Source organism: Leptidea sinapis, chromosome 5 (genome assembly GCF_905404315.1).
Source record: "Leptidea sinapis chromosome 5, ilLepSina1.1, whole genome shotgun sequence".
Lineage (NCBI taxonomy): Eukaryota > Metazoa > Arthropoda > Insecta > Lepidoptera > Pieridae > Leptidea > Leptidea sinapis.
Window position 1 is genome coordinate 1722791 of NC_066269.1, and position 25442 is coordinate 1748232.

General features: G+C 35.4%; 2 protein-coding genes across 4 annotated transcripts in view; one reads left to right on the plus strand and one right to left on the minus strand.

Annotated features, from left to right (window-relative positions):
- Positions 1-6854: 6854 nt before the first annotated feature.
- LOC126964657 (kynurenine aminotransferase) lies at positions 6855-23998 on the plus strand. Of its 2 annotated transcripts, XM_050807907.1 has the most exons (10): positions 6855-7004; positions 7228-7365; positions 9246-9399; positions 14860-14986; positions 15746-15855; positions 16640-16883; positions 17796-17962; positions 20306-20492; positions 21733-21896; positions 23714-23998. In XM_050807907.1, coding segments are annotated over exons 1-10 (1356 nt in total). In that variant the 5' UTR covers positions 6855-7002; the 3' UTR covers positions 23777-23998. The 2 variants fall into 2 exon arrangements, with proteins under 2 accessions (XP_050663864.1, XP_050663863.1); XM_050807906.1 differs by lacking the exon at positions 6855-7004 and having other exon boundaries at positions 7041-7365.
- Positions 23943-25442, minus strand: part of LOC126964676 (UPF0605 protein CG18335-like) — a 34349-nt gene continuing 32849 nt past the window's right edge. For both annotated transcript variants that reach the window (XM_050807938.1, XM_050807937.1), the window contains one exon: positions 23943-24731. In XM_050807938.1, the coding sequence (XP_050663895.1) occupies positions 24662-24731 (70 nt within the window). In that variant the 3' untranslated portion in view covers positions 23943-24661. The remainder of the gene's footprint in view (positions 24732-25442) is intronic.

Genomic DNA, 25442 nt, shown 5'->3' on the forward strand with positions numbered 1-25442 from the left:
TTGAAAAGCGCACAGTGGAGGATCGCCACTCATGCAGATGGTGGAGATGATATCCTAATTTGTGGCATGTCGTGCGAAGATGGAATTTGGCGGCAGAATCAGGTGAAACAGCTCTTCGCAACACTCCCCGTGATAAATGCGGTAGAAGACACACAATGAAGCGACGTCTCTACGCAACGCCAAGTGATCCAGCCGTTCACAGAGCACTGGGTCCCCAACAATAATTCGAGCTGCGGGAGCACCATGATGCGGGACTAATTTTTTGTGCGGATAACCATCATCGCATGCCTCCTAGAAAATCCCTGATGCACAGTACATTCCATCCGAAATACTTTTTTTTTTAGTTTATTGGCCAATACAGAACAAGTACATAACAATTTTATCTCATAAATACCACGAAAACCTGACGGGTTTATCTGGGTACACATAAATATACATACATCTGATAATAAGCCATTCCACCGTTCACAGTTTTTTTAATTGCGATACAAATTCCTAAATATTGATATCACCTCGTTTGGAAGAGAGATTAAGCTTGTAACCTATGCCACAAAATCGTGACCAACAATATCGAATGCCTTCGATAAATCCAAAAAACAGCAAAGCAACGATATTCTTATGACTAACATATTTTGCCATTATCATAACTTCGATAGGAAATCCTATAAAGGATATTTCAATCTTACCTTACAATATGGGTAATTTAATTTTACATGGCTTGCAACCTCCCAAGAGGCTATTATGTCTACTCAACTTATGCGGTAATAGCCCTTACAAAATATTATGAGAATGCTTCAAGTTTCAATAACAGGAAAGGTTTGAATTATTATTAATATCGATATTCATGTGAAATTTGATACATACATTTTTGAATAATGTATTTTTACAATATTTTCACATCTGAAAAGATATATAATACCTACCTAAATGACGCAACAATGCAATTTTTTTTCTTAAAAAAGGGGAGGTTGTCGAATGCGTTTTTAAGGTTTCGCCCGCGAATGGTAATCGTTGTCCGTACCTTTGTCACCAGGCTGCGTATAAGAAAAACCGCAATAGTTGGTGAGCTGAAATTTACACGGCGTAATAAATAATATAATCGTTATATCGACTATCACCACGGAGCCCCCGGTTCAATCCTCGCCCGCAACGTACCAACATATTTTTGGTTTTTAAATTCAAATATACGTTTATTCGACGGTTTATGAGGTTGGCAACGATCTTTTGATTCCTCTGGTGTAACGAGGGAGTATTTGCCAAGATCACATACAATCGAGTGATCAGTATAATATAATAAATAACACATTAATATAATATTGAGACACTTTTACACAAACTATTGTACCCCAAGCAAGGCAGATTCTATACTATAGGTGCAAGACGACAATTTAATATTTAATACAATATGTAAGATACTTTCAAAGCATATACATCGTCCAATGAAAGACCTGCAGTCTCAGTGTTCCACAGTCCCCTTGTTTTGGTCACTCCAGAATTATTTGGGTAGCGTCAGGCTAAGCGAGTCCAACATTATTGGAGAAGTCAAGACCCACCGCCTCTGCTGGCTCAGCCACGTAGAACGCATGGGAGATGATAGTGGAGTGAGTAAATCATACTCGGGACTTGTAGAAGGCCGACGCATAGTAGATTGCCATTAGTACAGGTGGAAAGACCGACTGGACGATGAGCTGTGCGAGATGAAAGTCATAAATTGGCGTGATATCGCACAGGTCTGAAATAAGTGGAGGCCTCTTGTGTCGGAGGCCAAGTCCCACTTTGGATCGCTTCGCTGCACGTTTAATAATAATAATGATATCATTTATTTCAGCCCATATAATGTTAGTAAAATCTTATTCTAGGGTTAGTAACACATTAAATACATTTATTTGAACACTATAATTTTAACAGCAAATGTCTATTCATTGTATTTTCAAAACTATTCACTACATTTAAAACAATATTGGAACTTTTACTAATGAGGTCTGTTATAGAAAACATATTTTTTCTAATTACTGCATAAAAATCATTTATCTACACCGATGCTTTAAATCTTCTATTTAAGATTCTGAAACAGTTAGCTTATTGCCAACATTAAAACACCCAATGTTCTAATAACCATTACATCATCCAAACGAGTGTTGTAATATTGTACTTGAATTTCATAACAACACTCGTATTTTTTTTTCAATCCCTTCATGCTCAAAGAGTTTGAACAGATAGCCACATTCTTATTGCACGATGCGTGGTATCTGTATGAACTTCAAAAAAAGAACATTTTCGTTTACGCGCGTTCCACACTATCAGAACGTCGCGCGCGGTAAAAAAAAGTAGGTTATTCGAATCTCCGCCATTTTTCTTCGTTTTTTTATTGTTTTGTTTACAAAAAATGAGCGATTCATTTTAAACGCTGCAAAAGAACATAATATTCAAGTAGTGAATTATAATTATTGCACTACACAAACCGTAAATTCCTACTAAAATAAATATTTATTACGAATATACGTATAATAAATATTTATTTACGAAGCCGAGTGTGATAATAGTATCACGTGAGTGTTACCCCTTATTAGTTATTACACAACAGTTGCATAAATAACTATTACCCTATAATAGGTGCAATGCAAACATTAAGGAAACGCTACAATAACGCGGCAGGTCCATAAACATTCTAAATGCATTGTTATATTGAACTCTTAAGATGTTCATGGCCTTACGCTTATAATTAACCCAGAGATTGCTTGAATAAGTATCAGGCTAACATCAAGAGAGAAGTCCATCATCATGGACAGCCAATAAATTAATGCTTGTCGCGTTTTTTTATCAATAGTCCCAAAATTTGTACAGCAACAAGATCATGTCAAGATAGTAAATCTCATCAAACAAAGTTCCATAATTATATATTATATCTTCTGTAATTAAATGTAAATAAACTTTGAAAAAAAAATATCTTGATTTTCATATAAAATGTGAAGAAACTTTTCCCCCAAACATCAAATTAACAACAAAGTCAGAGTTCCTTGTGACATCAATATACAGTCTCCATACTATAGACCATAAGCTTTTCTATCATTAAAAATTACCATTGGAAGGCTCCTTTGCATAGGATGCCGGCTAGAACTTGGGCAACACAACAGCGCCTATTTCTGCCGTGAAGCAGTAATGTGTAAGCATTACTGTGTTTCGGTCTGAAGGACGCCGTAGCTAGTGATATTACTGGACAAATGAGACTTGACATTGCGATAATGTGTCACTGTGACGAGCGCAGTTGTAGTGCCACTCAGAATTTTTGGGTCTTTCAAGAATCCTGATCGGCACTGCATTGTAATGAGCAGGGCGTATCAATTACCATGACCTGAACGTCCTGCTCGTCTCATGCCTTATTTTCATAAAAAAAAATGTTAATTTGTACATTGTAATTACACGTACAAAAAATGTTAATTTTTATGCTTTGAATTTGTTGAGAGACTTTTCGAACACATTTTCAGGAAATGTATTATAACAGCAAACTTTGATATCTACTTTACTTAGCCCACAAGTTTAAGTCGTTATTAAATCCATAAATTTTATCACAGGAATAATAAGTATTTATATAACGTTGATTATTTAGAGAATTTTACGTTTACAAATATATTATAATAATAACTTGAATAATTTGAAACTATAGCGTTCAAATTAATTTGCGTTTTCATATGAAACGCAAAGTTCCAAGGTCGCCATTTTCCACATAAGGCTTAAATGTATTGTATGTAATTAAAACTCAAGTCATTCGGAGGGCTACGGGTACTAGAAAATATCAGGTTACGTCCAAATTGCGGGCATCCCATCAATGTAACAAATTATAGGGTTAGTCAATGAAAGCTCAAAGTTTCAAAAGATCAAACAGGCATCTATTATTGCTATGTAGAGTGGTTAAGTAGTTAACATCGATAATGATGATTCCATAAATATGTTATCTTTATAATTGCAATATGAGTTCGAGAGGATAAAGAGTCAACTTCTAAAATTGTGCTTCGCAAATTATCATAGTAATGTCGATATTTATGGAAGAGGAGTACAATGTATGTGGATTCGAATTTCGACCTGACATTAGGGTTTATCATTGCCCGTATGATATCATCTGTCATATTATCTTTTTTTTATAATAATAAGGGACAAGACAAGCAGGACGTTCAGCTGGTGGTAATTGATTTGAATATACCTCTGTGACGATTTTACAATATTAAATTGTTAGTTTGTCTCATCCTAACACTAAATCAATAAAAAGCTATATTTGAAAACAGAATTCTTGGATAATTTATACATCTAGATAGACTGTGACAGGTGTGAATACGTCGAAAAAAATAGCTGCAAACTGTAAACCTCTGTTTTCAGCAACGCACACACAGTAACACAAAGTGTCCAACAATTCGCGAGTGTAAGATGTAGCTGTCATGCACACTAAAATAATAAGACTGACCCATTGTCATGCGTTGCCTATCAGCAAGAGGCTCTATCTAGAGTCTAGACGTATAAATTATCTCAGTCAGATTTATTTCATTGTTAGGTCAGGGTATTTCTATTATTTTATTTATTAGTTACTTCATTTTTTATGCGCATTAAATTAATATAGCTTATATAATATAAAAATATTAGTCCAGCTGATTTAATATGCTGTTAGATCATATATTATGTACCTTTTGTACATTTTGATTAGAAATCACAACAAACAAAAAATGTTAATAAAAATGACGTTATCACTATTAATCTGCACGTGGGTTATGGTCGGTCGTGATTGTAATAATATGTATTTGCGCTAGTGACAAAGACTGTAACCAAGTACTGGATGGAAACGATAAAGAACACAATATAACCATTCATTCACCAAGCATACAGCTTACACAACGAAAACCAAAAACTGCCAAATAGGGGAAAGTATAAGCGATTTTTGGCATTATTGTAGGGATTAATTAATATAACAATAAATCTTTATGTGTATGTGTATAAAAGTTAACTAAGATTGGCGCCTGAAACAATATACTCAGAGTACTGACGGAGGTGGGTGAAGATAATGAATTCGGGGTGGGGGAGAGGGGTCCAAAGGTCCATTTATAAAGATTTTTAATTCACTTACATTATTATAAAAATATTTTAGTTGCATTGTGAAAATATTGACAGAATAAAAAAAATAATACAAAAAACATCCGACTTCAAAGACACTATTTCAAAACAATAGATATAATATGCACTAAAAAGTACTATAATAATTGCGTATTTTTATACAATCTAATTAATTAATCCAATTCTAGTTACAATTATTGTCATTTTTGGAATCGTTGTCCTTCCACCGCGACCCGCTCTCGCCTCCTCACAACTCAAGCAAATCTCACCTATGTATGTAGTTACAAACCTACCTCGGATGATACCGACTCCAAAAATTACAATAATCTTAACTAGAATTAGATTAATTAATTAGATTGTATAAAAATACGCAATTATTTTTATACTTTTTAGTGCACATTATATCTATTGTTTCGGAATAGTGTTTTTGAAGTCTGTTGTTTTTTTGTTATTTTTATTTTATTTTATGATTTTTAGAGAATTTGAATTACACTAACTAACAATTTGTCTAAATATGTGTAGATATACGTAATTTTTCAATGCAGCAATGAACGTAAGTGCTTTGCAATTTGATAACAGACAGTTAGAAATTCTGCCACAGATCGCACCCTTACTGTAAGTCGTTAATGAGTCCCATTGATCATCATATTCGACTACGACAGTTAATTAACCATAATTAAGTTATGTTAGATGACTTAAATATCCGGATACCATAAAAAAGATTTGGCCGAGTATCGTTAATTTGCTCCTAAGAATTGAAGAGTTCCGTTACATTGTCAAGGATTCCGTTATCAGAACCTAACCAAACTCTCACCAAACTATCTTTGAAGTATACCCTTTTCAATAAAAAAAGAGTCATCGAAATTGGTTGGCGCGATATTGAGTTATTCGTAAATTATCATCCACTTTGCTATACGAATGTATAGCAAATTTAGGACTTTTATAGTTTTCTCATGGAGGCCATTATCAGATCTGGACACCAAATTACAATGAGACCACACGGGAAGCACCAGTTTTCAAATAAAAGAAGAATTATCAAAATCGGTTGACCCAGTCGAAAGGTAATAAACATAAAAAAAAATACCGACGAATTGAGAACCTCCTCGATTTTTTGAAGTCAGTTAATAAGAGCAGAAGCATATTTTAAATATGATTAAGAATTCCATAAAATTAAAAAAAAAATATTATCTATTATCATGATAATCAAAATATTATTCAACCAAATCAGTAGGTAGTTAATGCAATTTATCATTCTTGGTACAAAGGCCAACATCTTTGTACAAAAATTTGTTTGGGATTGAATGTCTCCTTCTTGCATATGTGAGGCAAATCAACTTGATCCTCCATCCTAAATCCCATTGTTTCTTATGGAATAGGAGGACAAACGAGCGTACGGGTCACCTGGTGTTAAGTGATCACCGCCGCCCACATTCTCTTGCAACACCAGAAGAATCACAAGAGCGTTGCCGGCATTTAAGGAAGGTGTACGCGCTTTTTTTGAAGGTACCCATGTCGTATCGTCCCGGAAACACCGCACAAGGAAGCTCATTCCACAGCTTAGTAGTACGAGGAAGAAAGCTCCTTGAAAACCGCACTGTGGAGGACCGCCACACATCCAGATGGTGGGGATGATATCCTAATTTGTGGCGTGTCGTGCGAAGGTGGAATCCTTGCTCTCGTAACTGCAGATCTATATGGAAATTATGGCATATGTAACAGCTATGACAATGATGTTTAAATTTTAGGTAATAAAATTAACTTTGCCTAATGTCAATTGTCAATGCCAAAAAAAACTCAAAGTCAAAAATGAGCTAAACATTTGAAAAGTTTGGCAAAGATCAGAAGACAGAAATGTGAATAAATAATAAAGTGGTCTGAATCTGAAACTGAAAACCAATCAATCTGATGTAAGTGTAATTTATAATAGTTGTATTTTATAAATTAACCTTAAACCTACTATGTAAAAACCGAACATATGTAAATTGACTGATTGTCATATGTGTAATTTCTTCTAATAAAAATAGGAATATTGTAGTTAGTTGTGATAAGACTAATGTGTAATAAGTTATTTTGATAAGACTTTGTTGTATCGTTGATATAATATAAAATACTGCGTTTAACGATGATTAGGTGGAGACACATTTACGGCACTGCTTTAAGAAGTTATCAAAGCATTTGTGAATCGAATGTGAAACAGTTATCCAGTTGCACAATGGGTGATAAATTCAAACTTCCATCGCGCTACGGAGCCGGAGAGAAAAGCGTTTGGTAAATACAATTTTTAAGTAACCTCTAGTCAATTATTTCATATAGAAGCTGAATTATACAAACATTTTGTTTTCTCATGTAAGTTTAACTATGAATTTTAATTAAATCTTGTCATGTGGTATCTATTTATAAAATTAATAAAATTTACCTGCTTATATTATATTAATTCAAATTATTAGGATCTGCTGTTTTTTATATCAATCAAAATTAACTTAAATCTTATAGAGACACTACAGTGTTTATGTTAAGAGTCCATTATTGTAATTCAATTTACAATTTCTTCTTCTACTCTTAAAATTTAATACTAATAAAACTAATATTTCATTTAGTTTTTGCATGTGAATAATTTGTTTTTCAGTAATACTTTCGATTAGCACATTTGATGCTTTTTCTTTTTATATTTATAAGTTGGATCACTAGGTGCTACCTGTTTTTATTATGACTTATGGGTAAATAGATTACTGATGATGAATTAATTATTATTTTGATAAATATTAAAAAAAATACATAAACACAAAGGTATGTTGTGTGAAAAAAGTTGTAAGGGAAATCCTGCAACACACATATATAAGAGAGTATAATGTGGATGGTTTTATGCATGACTGGGAATCATGGACAAAGGTAAATTGTTAGGTAGTAGGTTATAGAAATAAAAATACACAAATAAATTCAAATCAGTTTTTTATATAAAACAAATGAACAATATTCATTTAGCATTCATAGAAAATATTTATGCCTGGAGAAGAAGGTTCTACAGAATACAATACAAATAATTAATGTTATTTTATAAAATGTAAAAATAATACCATTGGTGAATATTATGTAGGTAGGTAATACAAACAGAAAAAATTCAATTGTAAAATATCTTACCTAATTATTGAGTCACCTCTATTATCTATTAAGCCCTTTTTATTCAGAGTTAGAGGATGTCTCTTAACTCAGTATGCCGCTTGGCAAAGGCCTCCTCTAGCTCTTTCCATTGGAGTCTGTCATGGTCACTCTTCTCCAGTTTTGAGTTGCCTCTAACATACATTATATCTATCACATTTACTGTGCATGCCCCACATATGGGGCAAGTCGAGTTGCTCATTGTAAGTGGATGACCCACTTACAATTGTTCGCAAATTTAATGGCTCATAACTTCAAACATGTATGAGTTTAGCGACTTTCATCGGTTCACACGAGTGTACAACAGATTAAAAAAAAACAGTATGCGAAAACTGGACAAACTTTTTTAAATAGCTAGTGAAAAATTAAATAGAACAATAATTAGTGATATTATATCTATTTCAATGCGAAATATTAAAACATTTAAGCCAAAAATATTTTTGGCCTTCTACACACTCCATAATATGTGTTTTTTAAAGAGATCATACATGCATGACCCACGGATGGGTCAATGACAAACTATAATTTTTATATATAAATAATATAAATCAATGCAATATAATATTAGCTTTATATCTAATGCAACATATTGTCTTTTTTTTATGGAATCAGAGGGCAAACAAGTGTACGGGTCACCTGTTGTTAAGTGATCACAGCCACCCACAATATCTTGCAACACCAGAGGAAACACAGGCACGTTGCCGACCTTCAAGGAAGGTGTATGCGCTTCTTTTGAAGGTACCCATGTTGTATTGTCCCGGAAACATAGCACAAGGAAGTTCATTCCACAGCTTTGTAGTATGTGGAAGAAAGCTCCTTGAAAACCGCACTGTGGAGGACCGCCACACATCCAGATGGTGGGGATGAGGTGGAATGTCTCCAATTTGTGTGAATTGACTACACAGTGAATGTGATATATTACAATATAGTTTAGGTTATACGGTTAAATAACATTTTATAATTAATTGATGGCCATAATCATATTATTTTAGGGTGGAATACATACAGCTAGCCATGGATTACAAACCAGCTGTGAACCTTGGCCAAGGTTTCCCTGACTACCCGCCACCGGAACATGTCACCAAGTCACTTGCTGAGATTGCTGTTGGAGATAACTGCTTACTAAATCAATATACAAGAGGATTTGTATGTACATAGTATGACATTATATAAATTTTTTTTTTTATTGCTTTGACCAAATCTTGGTAAATGGAGTTGTTACCACACATGAGCAAAAAAATTTGCAATTGGTTCAGTTAAGCCATAGGTTCTCAACGTGGGCGATAACGCCCCCATGTGGGCGTTTGAGACTTTCCGGGGGGGCAGTAGAAGACCCAGAGAAAATTAGGGGGCATTGAGATAGCGCAGATGGGGCGTGGGTAGATTAAAAAATATAGTCTAAAAAGGCAAAAAAATACACGAAAATACTCTAGAAAAAAAAAAATTCTCAAAGTGGGTGTTGACCAAAATAGGGTTGAGAAACTATGAGATAAGCTAAGCATAAATTGGGAGTGACACATAACTGAATTAAATATTAATAATTTACTATATAAAATTAAAATATGCGTAGCCATAAACTCTGTAATTTAATTATTTATTTCAATATTTTTGAAGTGAAAACTTCTTTAGCGGCGTTGAGCACTTTTCTTGGGATGGGTATAAAATGTTAAACTCGCGTCAGGACACGTGACCTGATCAAAAATTTGTTGGACAGTCGTTGAAATTATGAATGAAAGTAAAATAATTGTAATAGTTTTGAAGTGTTAAATAGTTTATGTAATATAAATGGTCATTTTTGTGTACAATGGCGCAACAAATGAATACTGTATTTAACCACATATTTATGTGGTACTTAAATACTGATAAATAAAGCAATTCGTGCAAAATTATATCCTAACCATTCCAAAATATTCAAAAATGGTCAACAAGTTTAAATTTTCACTTCTGCCGGCACTCCTGAAGTGCAACCCGTATTTTTTTATTTATCCAGAAGTTAGTAAGTTGTGTCCGCACTAATTACGTAAAATTTTTTGTATAAATAAATTTGAATTGTTAATTTTATAAAATAATCAATAATTAATTTCAAATGTTGAAATTGTTGTTTGACCTGATTCCTTCCGCCGAATTCATCTTCGCACGACACGCGGATGTGTGGCGTTTCCTCAACAGTGTCGTTTTGAAGGATCTTTCTCCCTCGTACAACCTGCTGTGGAATGAGAACCCGCTTTTTAAACTGAATAGGAGCGCAATGTGCCACTCAGATTTTTTGAAAGAATCCTCAGCAGCACTCCATTGTAATGGGCAGTGCGTATCAATAACCATCAGCTGACCGTCCTCCTCGTCTCATCCCTTTTTGTCATAATCTATCTATATATATAAAAATGAATTGCTGTTCGTTAGTCTCGCTAAAACTCGAGAACGGCTGGACCAATTTGGCTAATTTTAGTCTTGAATTTTTTGTGGAAGTACAGGGAAGGTTTAAAAGGTAAATAAATAGAAAAATGCTCGGAATTAAATAAAAACAATTTTGTTTTTCGTTTGTTGCGTACCCCGTCGAATTTATAGACGCAACGGTTTGACAGTTATGCTGTGAAACAAGTTCATTACAACAACAGGGTGCATTTTTACGAAGCAATTCTTGGTGTTATGAAATATTATTGACAAATTCTTAAAAAACATTATTTTATTTATTATATACAGAACGTCTGTCGGGTCAACTAGTAAAAAATAAGAACAAATTTATAATCGCAAAAGTAATTGGTTGTATAATAATTTTTTATTTACTCATTTCTATGATTATTAATTGTGGCATCAAAGTGGTAAAAGGTTAAAATAGTCTCAATGAGATAAAGAAAATATGTTGTGTCATTAATTATCACAGTGACTGCTTATCATGTTCTTATTCAGATGAAATGCATAAAAATTTGGTTACTCATATTCGTTTCTTGAAACTGGAGCAATAAACTTACGGTATGCTTACCGTAAGAAAAGGTTCAAACAAATGATAGTTTCTTAAATTAACATCAATTATAGTGATGAGGTTATTCTTTTATCTTGTGTTTGTGAGATAAGTAAATGATATAAAGATTGTAATGTTTGCACCAATGACGTTCTATAATAATAATATAAGCCTTTATTCAGACAAGTTATACAAAGTGTTTTACTTAGCCTAGAATATTTATATTTAAAATGAAATTTAAACTCCCTCAACAACTTTGTCTGTTTGCCTATTGTTGGCAACCTCCTCCAATTTCTTCCATAAAATTTTATGGAAGAAATTGGAGATGCCCCGCAGTTCTAGTCCATGTGCAACCTGCAACCGCTCTTATTTGGTCCACCCATCTTTGAAAAGGTCTACCCCTTTTTCTTTTCATGTGACCTGTGTACCATTTATTCATTCATTCATTATTGTTTTACTCCATTTTGCCTGCCCTCTGATTGTATGCCCTGCCCACTTCCATTTAAGTTTCTTAATGGTTATAGATACATCATTTGTTCCTGTGTGCTTTTTTATGGTTGATATTTTTAATCTATATTAAAAATTCTTCCCTATCATGCTTCTATTCATTGCTGCCGTTCTATACATAAAGATAAATCACGTCGTAAAAAACAAAGCAAAAACATGGAACATGTCACAAATTACACCATAATAAGCTTACACTGTTAACGTTTATACTATTACACGTTTATCTATACATTGCTGCATTTAGTCCAGTTGTTTAAAATATACTTGACCCATAAGCAGCCTAGCGAAACTAAACAAAAAGCAATTTACTCGATTGTATGAAACGTGCAGTCATTGACAGATGACGGCTATAATCTTGTAAGAAACGCAGAGCCGAAATCCACTACGTTTTACGGCCGTTTTCAATAACCTATCTATCCTTAGTTTAACTTACTAGAGGTAGACAAATCTATCATTTTATGCTTAGTTACATTTTAATAACCTAACGACATAAAGCATTGGACTATAACTATATTGGACATAACTATGGATAAATAAAATCTTGTCAATAAACCGTAGCAATGTATCCTTAACTAGAGATACCTACGTTAAGCAAGTGTTCGCTTTCGAACTTAGCCGTTTTATACTTCGTCGCCAATCGTCATTCTGTAATTACTACTATTTCAAACTTATGAAAATATGTAAATGGCTGCACGTTTTATACTAAGCTAAATTTAATTTTTACTGAGGCATTCCCGCCTTTTATTACATAGTATTTACACTCTCTTTGTCAATAAGCAGCAATGGAATACATTCAGTTCACGTATGTTGAATTTAGAACCCGATTCCGACAGAGACAGTTGACATTGTCTTTAAGCACACTTTTGCCGTACCGTTATCGGATTGTGAACTTATATGTGTTTAGAACGTTATTGGCTTGCGGACATAGTTTACAAGTGAGGCGTAAATACTTCTTGCTTTTCTAGAATGAATACTTAAATTAATATTTTAAGAAATGAATTTAGTGACTGTTTATTGTCAGTACATTTATGAAAATTTAATATACGTTCACAAAAATCGTCACCTTTTTGCTGTTAATAGTGATTTTCATTATAATAACATTATAAATAAGGCTTGTAACTAATTCTACAGGGTGGACCAAAAGTCCGTTTATAATTGGAATGATAATTAAAAAAAAAACTAATTACAGTAGATCAAAATTGTTTATTGTTTTCGATGGTAAACAAAAGGGGAATTTATTTCTTAAAAATCATATCATCCATATGCAATCCTTCATTATTCTGGCATTGCTGCAATCTAGAGCGGAAATTTTCGATGACAGCTTTACATGTTTCTGTTGAGATGTTTTGGATTTCTGTGCGAATACGATCGTTTAATTCGTGAAGAGTTACTGGGTTGGTTGGCTGGAATGCAGCGGTTTTTGATCACCATGACATAGTGTCACTCCAATAACGACACTTTGTCTATTAACATGCCCATTTAGGTGGAAGTGTGCCTCGTTGAGAAAAAAATGTTTGTAAAACTGGTGAATCGCGCTACCATTTCGATCGCAAACTGCAACCTAGTGGCATGGTCCTGAGGCCTTAATTCCTGCACCCTTTGGATTTTATAGGGATGTAGACTTAAACCTTTCTTGAGAATGCGGTTTAATACATCATTATCTTGGCACGTTAAGGACAGCAGACCGCTTTCGAGTTGAAAGTCCAGGTTGGTCACGAACAGACGATTTTACTCGCTCCACGTTTTCGGGGTCCCTCGACGTTCAAGGCCGGCCAGATCGAGGTAAATCCATTGTTGAACCCGTCTTCTCAAACTTGAGCACCCATTTTTTAATTAACACACCTGATGGAGCTTGATTTTTGTGTCGTATCTTGTAATGATTGCAAAACTTTCGTTGAGCTAAGGTTGCAGAATCGTTGTTTCGATAGTACTCGCGTACACAAAACGCACGTTGACTACCGCTGAACGACGCCATGGTACTAATTTCCCATTGGCCGCTCTTGCAATGCGTAACCCCTGCACCTCCCTCCGCCGCCGCTGCTAGACGCGGCAACCGATTCAAATGTTAACGGACTTTTGGACCACCCTGTACTAGGCTTCATAAGATACATAATAGATTTGAGGGTAAATGTATACACTTTATTATAAGTCCCAGCCACTGTTCAGGCATTATCTATAAATAAATTTAAATGTTTTATTAAAAAATGGCTCTGTCGTAAATCCTACTACTCCACAGCTGAATATCTAAGTGATCCGACAGCCTGGGACTAGATTTTGATTATTTTATTAAAAAGAGCTGAAAAAAAAGAATGCTGGGAGAGTTTCTTGTGCCCCTTCTTCTCTTCTCAGAGCGCCATTTGATTCCGAAGCGATAGTACTATCTAGTATATTAGAAATGACATCAAAAAGAATTCTAAAAGAATTATTTTGAGAAAATAAATGTCTTTTGCGCCTTTATGATATCTGCTATCAGATTGCAGATCTACCACTCGCAGCTAATTATTTCAAGAAGGGTTAATGCATAGGCTTGGAATATATTAGCATATAGATGATCAGACAGCCCGATGATTCATAACTAATTTAGATTTGTTAATTTGTTAGCGAGGGGTTTTATATTAAGAATACTAAAAATATCACCAATTATTATAAGTGTAACCACACTGTTAACGCCACACATCCAAACTGTGGCGATGATACTGTAATTTGAGGCGTGTCGTGCGAAGATAGAATACGGCGGCAGGATTCTGGTTGAACAACAATTTCGACATTTGAATTTTTTTATGACAATAAGGGACGAGACGAGAATTACGTTCAGCTGATGGTAATTGATACGGCCTGTCCGTTACAACGTAGTACCGCTCAGGATTCTTGAAAAACCCAAAAACTAAGCGGTACTACAATAACTGCGCTCGTCACCTTGAGACATAAGTTGTTTAGTTACATTTGCCCAGCAATTAGCGCGCAGAAATAAGCGCCGTTGTAGAACCCATAATCTAGCTGGCAACCTGTGCAAAGGAGCCTGGTATTTTATGGAATATTTTGTAAAAATTAATAATATTTAGGCATTTATCCCAACATTTGGATAATTTTTTGAATCAGGGTCTTAATCTTAAGAATCTTAATAATAATCCTAATTTCAGGGTCACCCAAGACTTGTGCAGAATTTATCAAAGGTGTACTCGCCGTTAATTAATAGACAATTAGATCCACTAAATGAGATCCTAGTCACGAGTGGAGCTTATGAAGCACTCTTCTCCTCTATATTAGGTTTGTAATAATTAATAAACATTACATAGATAATATATTATCAAACATAATGCGAAAAAAGAGTTATTTAACCTTGTAATGAGAGTAGTATCAGGGGTGTGAAAACACCCCTCCCCGCAATCAAATTCAAATTTCAAATTCAAATATTTTTATTGAAAATAGGATGTGACATCACTTATTGAAATTCAGAAAAACTACCACCCATTCCAAAATGAATGCCTCAGGCCTGAGGAATGGGCGCAACAAACTCAGCGGGCTTTTTTTTCATCAAAAATATGTTTTACAATTAAAGTAACATTTACAAAGTAACATTGTACAATTAAGCTTATTATTTAATAGCCTGAGGGCGGTCGCTCCATTCCCAATCTGTGGTATCATTAAGAAAGTCATTTATGTTATAGTAACCTTTACCACACAAACGTTTTTTAACAATTCTTTTGAATAAGGTAATTCTTTTGTTTTGAACATTTTCTGGGATCCTGTTGTAAAAGCATATACATCGCCCCACAAAAGACTTGCTAACTCGACTTAGCCGAGTAGTAGGCATTATAAGCTTATGTCTGTTCCTGGTGTTAACATTATGGTTATGACAGTTTCTCGCAGCTTCAACATCTTTCCCCTCATACCTCATTCCTCCCTCGTGCTAAGGGATATTAGGTTTTAACCGCGACATGCGATAGATGGACGAAAAAATTTGAGGTGACGTAATAAAAGTTTCACTTTAAAATTTTAATATAAATAAAATGCTATTCCTTGCAGGTCACGTAGATGTTGGTGATGAAGTGATCGTCATTGAACCATTCTTCGACTGCTATGACTTCATGATCAAATCAGCGGGTGGAGTACCTAAGTTTATTGCCTTGAAACCAGTAAGTGCATTAAAATTACACAAATTTACAACCCTCGGTAAGCCATAGGCATCGAAGAAACTTTATTTCAGCAATAAAATAATATTTAATGCAATTTAATGTATTTTTATGAATCTACATTGAAATACGTGTGAGATGTCATGGCGACCGGTTATTACGTAACGCCACATGAGTAAATAAACGTTACAGAGACTAAGCTTCTTAAGACCGAGTAAAATTTAGAACCAGATGGACTCGGATCAGTCATTATTAAAATTTAAAGATAACACGGGACATATCTTCTGTATTAACGCGAAAACCCGGTGAGCGTACAATAACTCAACGACGGCACAACAATACACTGTAGGGGCGCGAGGTGAGACGTGCGGACAGCGGGGGGAGATGCTCCCGGTCTTTACCTCAGGCCCAGACTACATTCAACTCGCGCGATAACTATAGTTGATACATAGAAAAATGCTAGGACGCTACCAAATCTTTTTAATAAATGTACATAGTTTCTCAATCACAATAACAATCTTTAGCTTCTTGAAAAGAAAATGAAAAGTAATATTTCTAGGCATAAAGGGCATTTATTTTCTCAAAATTGATTCCTTTAGAATTCTTTCTGGTATCATTTCTTATATACTAGGTTAGAATTCTTTCTGATGTTATTCCTAATATACTAGATACTTCTATCGCTTCGGAAACAAATTGCTCTCTGAGAGAGAAGCACTCTTGCACCCCGCAAGAAACTCTCCCAGCATTTTTTTTTAGTAAATCCTAATTGTATTTTTTTTCTTTTAAGAAATGTTCAGAAGGTGTTCAAACTTCAGCCAACTGGGTGCTAGATGAGAATGAGCTCAAGTCGTTGTTCACAAATAAAACCAAGATGTTGATACTTAACACCCCCCACAATCCCCTGGGCAAGGTGTTCACCGCTCAAGAACTGCAGACCATAGCGGACCTCTGCATCAAACACGACGTCCTGTGTCTCTCCGATGAAGTCTACGAGTGGATGGTTTATGAACCAAATAAACATATCAGGATAGGTAAATATTCTTTATGTGATGATAGTCCTATTTTGAATTAAAACATCGAATTCGATAGAAAAGGTGTAAAAGAATCGCGACCTAACGTCGAGCATTTTAAGGCCGAGTATGATATGGATCGCTGTCAGGTAAACAAGCTGTTTACTTGTTTATTGCACTGTTCGGCAATATTCGATAATAATCCATTTATTTAGATACGCAGTTGATTTATTTATTCATTCAGTAACTCAGCGATTAAAGTGTTCCTTTAGTGCATTATATCAAGCGCTACAACGCGCAGTTGTATTGTTGGTTATCAGTATTAGTGTGTAACGGTTAAAAGGCATAATAAGGCATTTATTTTGTCAAAATTTATTCCTATAGAATTATTTTTGATGTCATTTCTAATAACTACTAGATACTACTACCGCTTCGGAAACAAATGGCGCTCTGGGAGAGAAGAAGAGGTGCAAGAAACTCTCCCAGCATTCTTTTTTTGCGCTCTTTTCAATAAAAATATACAATATTGTACAGTCATTTCTATCGCTACAAAATAATCACAATCTAGTCTCAGGCTGTCCGATCATTTAGATATTCAGCAGTGGAGTAATAGGATTACGACAGAGCCATTTTTTTTATAAAATATTTAAATTTATTTATAGATAATGCCTGAACAGTGGCTGGGACTTTATTATAGAAGTGTATACATTTACCCTTGAAGCTATAATGTATCTTATGAAGCCTACTAGAATTAGTTACAAGCAATCCCTTATTTCTAGTATTATAATAATGAAAATCACTATTAAGAGCAAAAAGGTGACGATTATTGGTTCGCGTCACCACCATCACCATCACCCTATCAAAAAGTGCCCAACGCGGCTAAAGTATTTTTCACCTTCTAAAGCTAATTGGTATCAAATCCCGTACTTACAGCGACGTTACCGGGCATGTGGGATAGGACGATCACGGTGGGCTCGGCCGGGAAGACGTTCTCGGTGACCGGTTGGAAGATCGGCTGGGCGTACGCACCCGCAGATCTCATGCGCAACCTGCAGGTGGTGCACCAGAACTGTGTCTACACGTGCTGTACACCAGTGCAGGTGATCCACTTAACCATGTTATCATATAAATATTGTACTCATATTTTTTATGACAATAACGGATGAGACGAGCAGGACGTTCAGCTGACGGTAATTAATACGCCCTGTATTGCTCAGGATTCTTGAAAAACCCAAAAGTTGTGAGCGACACTTAAATTGCGCTCGTCACCTAGAGACGTAAGATGTTAAGTCTCATTTGTACATTAATTTCACTAGCTAAGCAAAGCATGATTTAGGGACTTGAACGCGCGCCAACTGAACCAACCGTCCGAGTGACGCATCGTTCGTAAATCTTTCATATCGTATTTTATTTGGTTCCAAAGTAAATGGCCCTTTTATATCGCAGACCGAAACATAAATTTATTTGTGCAGACGTATCTTTACTAGTACTTACATATATCATCACTACCATATTGATGTCTGACGTTCTTCTGCAGTGTGGCTTTCAAGGAAGTTTCTTCTTCTACGTTACACTCTTGGCAGAGCGGTTGTGGTCATCACGAAGTGACATCTTTTGGGGCAGATGTGATTTGCCTCACGAGCATTCGCCATTTTTACCTGCTGACTTAATTTGGTCGTTCCATCGCATGGGTGACCATCCTCGCACTCTGGAGCCCTCCACTTTGCCCTGCACGACAAGGCGTTCAATGCACTCACTCTCGCACCGGGAGACGTGTCCGAAGAACTTAAGAATGTGACTCTGTACTAACATCGAAAGGAGTTGTTTTATGTCAAGTTCCTGCAGAATGGAGAATTTGATGCGAAACTCCAAAAGTTTCTTCCGTACAATTAAACTATGGAATAAGTTTCCCGGTTATTCAAATTCAAATATTATTATTCAAAATAGGATGTAACATCACTTATTGAAAGTCAAAAACTGCCACCCATTCCAAAACGAATGCCCAGACCTGAAAAGAATAGGCGCAACAAACTCAGCGGTGTTTTTTTTTTTCATCAAAAAAATATGTTTACAAAGTAATATTGTACAATTAAACTTATTATTAATTAGCCTGAAGGCGGTCGCTCCATTCCCAATCTGTAACTACTGCTGTAGAAGCATACTCCCACCTTAAAGGCCGGCAACGCATTTCTTGACACACCTGTTGTTGTGGGCCATGGGCGGTTGCCTCACCTCTCCCCATCCCGTGAGCCTCTTGCCCGTTTGCCCCCTCTCATATAAAAAAAAACCTTTACCACAAAACGTTTTTAACAATTCTTTTGAATAACGAAATACTTTTGTTTTGAACATTTTCTGGGATCTTGTTGTAAAAGCATATACATCGCCCCACAAAAGACTTACTAATTCGACTTAGCCGAGTAGTAGGCAACATAAGTATATATCTGTTCCTGGTGTTAACATTATGGTTATGACAGTTTCTGGCAAATTCACTTATGTGCCTTTGTAATGTATGTTACATTACATTATCAAGAATATATTGAGAAGCAACAGTCAAGATGTTAATTTCTTTGAATTTCGCTCTCAATGATCTTTAGGATCTAGGTTATTATTAGATTATGACGACATTGGTACCTTCACGAGCGTACACTTATTCTTCTGCTGTTGCAGAAGGTGGGCTTCAGTGACCACTTAAATTGTGGTGACTGATATGCTCTCTCTTTCTACTCTTCCATAAAAATACATATAGATACCAAAAGAAACAATTCAGAAAAGGGATGTGAAATAAAATTCAAAAAACAACTCGAGTATTTACTATTTGAAACGAAAATATTCTAGACTTATGAAGAAATATTGGAAGAAAGAACTAAACTGCATTCACTTATCAGGATCAGAGGCATCTTTGCACAGGATGTCGGCTAGATTATGAGTACCACAACGGTGCCTTTTTCTACCGTGAAGCAGTAATGTGTAAGCATTATTGTGTTTCGGTCTGAAGGACACCATAGCTAATGAAATTACAGGGCAAATTAGACTTAACATCTTATGTCTCAAGGTGACGAGCGCAATTGTAGTGCCGTTCAAAATTTTTGGGTTTCTCAAGAATCCTGAGCGGTACTGCATTATAATGGGCAAGGTGTATTAATTACCATCGTTCTCTCCCCTCGTCTCGTCCGTTATTGTCATGAAACAATGCAAACGTAAAAAATTCAGACTTGTTACACTTTGTAACTAAGATATATTGATATGTATCTAATTGAATTAATTTATCCCTTATTTCTGGGATAAATTAAATTTGTGACCAAAATTTATGAACGATGCGGGACTCGAACCCGCAACTGCTCGGGTTCCGTCCGCGCGCTTTTTCAACTGAGCCAACCGTTTAAGTGACGCATGGTTCGTAAATCTCGGTTAGAAATGTAATTGAATTAATATTATTTAATTAGGAAGCGGTTGCTCGCGCGTTCGAATACGAGCTAGGCCGTCGCGACTCCCCGGATTGTTTCTTCGTGTCGCTGGCGCGGGAGTTGACCGCCAAGCGCGACTACCTGTCCAAGATGCTCCAGGAGAACGGGTTCAACCCCACCGTGCCCGAAGGGGGGTACTTCATCGTTGCTGATTGGACGAAACTGAGTAAGATATTGTACTACCAACTGTGATTGGTCGGTAGAGATTCTCAACCACTACTAGCAGTGTAGTACTATCGGAATATCTTCGCAAAAGTTCTAGCCTGATTTAAATTTTTGACATGTTTTAACAATTAAATATTAGATTGGGAAGTGTCTGGATTACTGTCTGGTAAAAACTAAAAACCGAGAAGAGCAGTACGTTCAGCTGATGGTAATTGATTGATACGCCCTGCCCATAACAATGCAGTGCCACCCAAGATTCTTAATAAACCCAAAAATACTGAGTGGCACTACAACTGCGCTCGTCACCTTGAGACATAAGATGTTAAGTCTCATTTGCCCAGTAATTTCACTAGCTACGGTGCCCTTCAGACCGAAACATAATAATGTTTACACATTTCTGTTTCATGGCAGAAAAACTCGCCGTTGTGGTACCCATACTCTGATGCTTCTACGCAAAGAAGCATCCGACTGGTAAATGCTCTTAGTGGCCTCTTACGACGGCCTTGGGCCTGGGACTTCCCTATTCTTTTCATGCCCCGGGGAATGAATTCTATAATATCAAGTTCAAGAGTGAAAAAACGAACTGTTAAATTGAAAAAGATTGTATTAAAAATTTCTTACCAACATTCGTCCAAACTAAGAGTCAAACTAAAATCTTTAAAAAAGCATACACACACACGTAACAACAACACAAAATCTTTACAAGTATATAATTATAGAGCAATTACTAAGTACAAGTATCTTAAATAGTGAGAACTTGTAATTAATTGGTGGTTGGTGCAATAGTAAAAAAAAGGCGTGCGTTCAAAGTACACATGTCAGAAGTGAAACCTGCATTGTGCATGAACCTCTGAATGCATATGAAGTCCTGGTACATGTTGCTAGGATGACACTTTATTTCAACCGCTATGAAAGACATTAACCACAGAGTACGGATGGATACTTACGTACATTACTATCACCGCTACAATATTTATGTTCTCCTTGTGTTTATGTTACTACATACATACGTCTTGCGCATGACGTCAGAATATATTAAGGTATACTCGCGTCATACATAAGACAATCACTTGTTCAACTATGATCGCCTGGTACCAAAGCACTGTTAATGCTGCCTATTTCATTTTCTCCCACGTTTATGTGTCAGTCTCTATTTAGTGTCGCGTTTTTGTTTCCATCTACTTTCTCAACTCAATGCTAAAGAAGTTTTCACTTCAATAAAGAATCATTAATATTTTCAGAGGACAAGATCGATCTGTCGTCGGAGCCGGACCAGTACCGCGATTACAAGTTCACAAAGAAGTTCGCGAAAGAGACCGGCGTGCTGACCATCCCGCCGTCGGCGTTCTACTCGCAGCCGCACAAACATCTGGGCGAGGACTTCGCCAGGTTCTGTTTCATTAAGGTAAACGCTAACTGACTGTGAGATTTTACTAAAGGAACCATCGGGTGAACTCGGAACCGCCGACTGTACCCGGGAGAGAAAGATACAGTCAGCTGCTCATCGCTGTTGTGTCGCTGTGTTTAGTTTTTTTTATGATGAGACGAGCAGGACGTTCAGATGATGGTAGTTGATACGCCCTGCCCTGCCGCTCAGGATTCTTGAAAGACCAATTAGTGGTCAAGTCTCATTCGCCCAGTGATTTCACTAGCTACGGCGCCCTTCAGACCAAAACATAGTAATACATACACATAACTGGTTCACGCCAGAAATAGGCGCCGTTGTGGTGCCCATAATCTAGCCGACATGCTCTGCAAAGGAGCCTCCCACTGGTTAAAAATATTCAATTAATACTTAATAATTGCCACTATTAATTAAATAGTATTGGCACGTAATAAACATTTTAAGAATTATTTGGTTTACATTGTAAGATTAGTGTACGTAGTTAGTGGTTTATCGTGCTAATATTATAATTGATTGAAAATGATTGAAAAAACATAATTATTGTTAATTATATATGGTATGGCTATATCGGCCATTTTAACTGAAACACCAATTAGAGTGAAATTACATCAAAGCTCAGTAATTAGCACGGTTGGTACACCCCCGCCTTTTTTTAGAAGTGAAAACTTCTTTAGCCGCGAGTTATGTTCGGACGATCATAAATGGTCTTTTTAAAAATTATTATTAATTACACAAATCACTAATTACAATAATATTAGAATATGTGTTACTTAGTACAAGTCTGGAGCGAAAGTGAACAGTATATAAATATTAAATTAGAGACAATCGAAGTTCAGCGTCAGCGTCTATTCACTTGTTCAATCTGCAACTTAGCTCTTTCATACCGATGGGGCATGTGGGCACTTTTTGGTAGGGGAAAATCTTATGGGTTCGCGTCACCGACACGCTCATATATATCCCAACCCGACCCAGCAAAGTTGTATTGCCAAAATTAAAATCGCGATACAAAAGTAAATGTTGATCGTAGATGGGTGAAAATTTGAAGTTGTATGTATTTTTTAATGCTGACTCATAATCAAATAAAAAAAAATTGGCGTGAACCACCCTTAACATTCAGGGGGATGAAAAATAGATGTTGTCCGATTCTCAGACCTACCCAATAAGCACTCAAAATTTCATGAGAATCGGTCAAGCCGTTTCGAAGGAGTTTAACTACAAACACCGCGACATGAGAATTTTATATATTAGATATATATATAATATTTTTATGGGTGTAATCTCGGGAGGTCACGTCACCAAAATGCTTATATCAGTATATCTGTAGCTATAGCTGTATAATCTGACGTATTGTGCAACATTAGTGCTGTATATATCATATAATTGAATGGATTTTGTGTGTATATACTGTGTATGTATTGTTGAAATAGCGTTTTTGTTTGATTTATATATTATTGAAAATAAGTTTTAAAAATAAATTCAAATATTTATTTGTAACCATTATGAAATTTCAGATTTTAATACTAAAAAGTTGTAAGTTTTCACTTCTATCGGCGGTCTCTACATCTGCAAATTTTCTTTCTATGTGTTAACAGCTATCATAGTCTATCTAGACTTATAAATTATCTAAACATTGGACCTGTAAAGCGTCATCGCGTGAGTAGGCAATAAATTTCTTGCAACTTCTCATTTTAGAAGTGGTTTAAAACGTTTTGAAAATCATCAAATCTGCTATCATTTCAAAACATGTGAACTGTGCTTACTTCTCCAAATTTTTTTTCTAATAGATAAAATTTTATTCTTGTATTTTTATTTTACAGAAAGACGAGAATTTAGCGCTGTGCGAGAAACTACTCAAAGAATGGAACGCAAAGAAGAAGTAATACTATATTTTTATATGTATATAACCTATAAATACTCGTACCTACCAACTAATTGGAACATTAGGCGGCCTAGAAAAATATTATCTTTTTTAATTGGAATTGTGCAATTTAATTGCACTTATTTTTGCCGAAGTTTATGTTGGGGATAAATAAAACACGAAACATGTAAAATATAAATTGTATATTGTGTATATAAGTAAATATAAAAGAAATGTTATCAAATGTGTTTCATTTCTAATAAAAATAAAATTCCATAACAAGAATATAGTGCGACAAAGATCTAGAGATATATAAAAAATGTTTAATTATTGCACAGACAAGTAAATAAGTGTAATTATGTAAATTTAAAGAGTGCTTTTCAATGAAAACTTAAGAGACCATGTCGAAAAACGACTGACTGCGGTAAATTTTTCCGTGATTCTGAGGATATGTTACATAACATTATCAAAACTGTGCATGTTATGGATACCATAACTCTTCATCTTACACGTGGGTAGAAGGGCTTTACAAAAAACTTCACAATTAATGGTAATCCTATATTATCCACCGATATTCAATGCCATTTTCTTCAAAAACGACGTCATACTGAAGTTTGGCCAAGGTGTCAGGAAAAACTACGAGAAATTTTGACTTAGTATATAAAAAATAAAATAACTACAGCATATAACCCTTTTGCATTTGTGTTGATTAATTTGCACAGTTTTGAAAAATACCTTTATGTTCAATTTTGTCTGTCAAAACAACAACAACTGTCAAAAGTGACGTTGATGTATTCTATTTGGGTCACACTCAGATCTCAGACTTCAGATCTTCGTCGCACTAAAGAATGATCTCGCTGCTCTCTGGGACCGATCCGGTGGACATTGTTGTACAATACAGTAGAATTTAGGACGTGAAATCACCGCGCAGCCACCTCTTTGCATCTCGGGTATCGTTACCATACGTCTTGCCAAACCTGGAGTGATCAAATAAACTTAATAGGCATTTTGATCTAATTGAAAATGAGAAGAAAGCAACATTGATGTACAATAAACAACCAGACTTAAAATCAGGCTCAAAAATTGTCCGAAGCAAAACTCTGCCTACGCGTCATTAGGCAGAGTTTTATACAATAGACTTTGAACATTACTACTGCCACGAAATAAGATGTTTATTTGAATGAATGTTGTCAACGCCGCTCGGATATTTTTTATGACCATTTATTTATTTATAATAGACACACCAACAAGCTATTCTAAACTAAACAAAAATAAGAAAAATATAAAACGAACATTATGAACAGAATAGCTTTCTTACAGGTATGTACAGCTCTGTTGTATTATTAAAGATAATGTTAGTACAAAAAACGCAAAGTAATTTAAAGATTAATAAATGTTAAAAATACAAATTATTTCTTATGTTGAATATGAGTAAAGCGAACAGACCATACATATATAATTAAAAACTATTATAAATAACACTGTTGCGCAAAGTCTTTTAAATTGTAGCACCGACATCCCAAACATATCCATGGAGTCAAAATTATTATTAAGGAGCTCATTAAATGATCTCATAGAGCGCTGCAGTGGAGAGTGAAGACCAATATTAGTTCTTGGAATAGCAAGATGAAAGAATTCACGATTAATAAGCCTTGCACCGGGGCGGGGTATATTGAAATCAATTTGTC

Excerpts from the sequence above, each read along its gene's own strand:
- LOC126964657 (XM_050807906.1), top strand. The coding sequence starts at position 7,220 with ATGATTAGGTGGAGACACATTTACGGCACTGCTTTAAGAAGTTATCAA. Across the intron at positions 9,400-14,859 it reads ATCAATATACAAGAGGATTT|GGTCACCCAAGACTTGTGCA; the intron begins GTATGTACATAG and ends TCCTAATTTCAG. Across the intron at positions 20,493-21,732 it reads TGCTGATTGGACGAAACTGA|AGGACAAGATCGATCTGTCG; the intron begins GTAAGATATTGT and ends TAATATTTTCAG.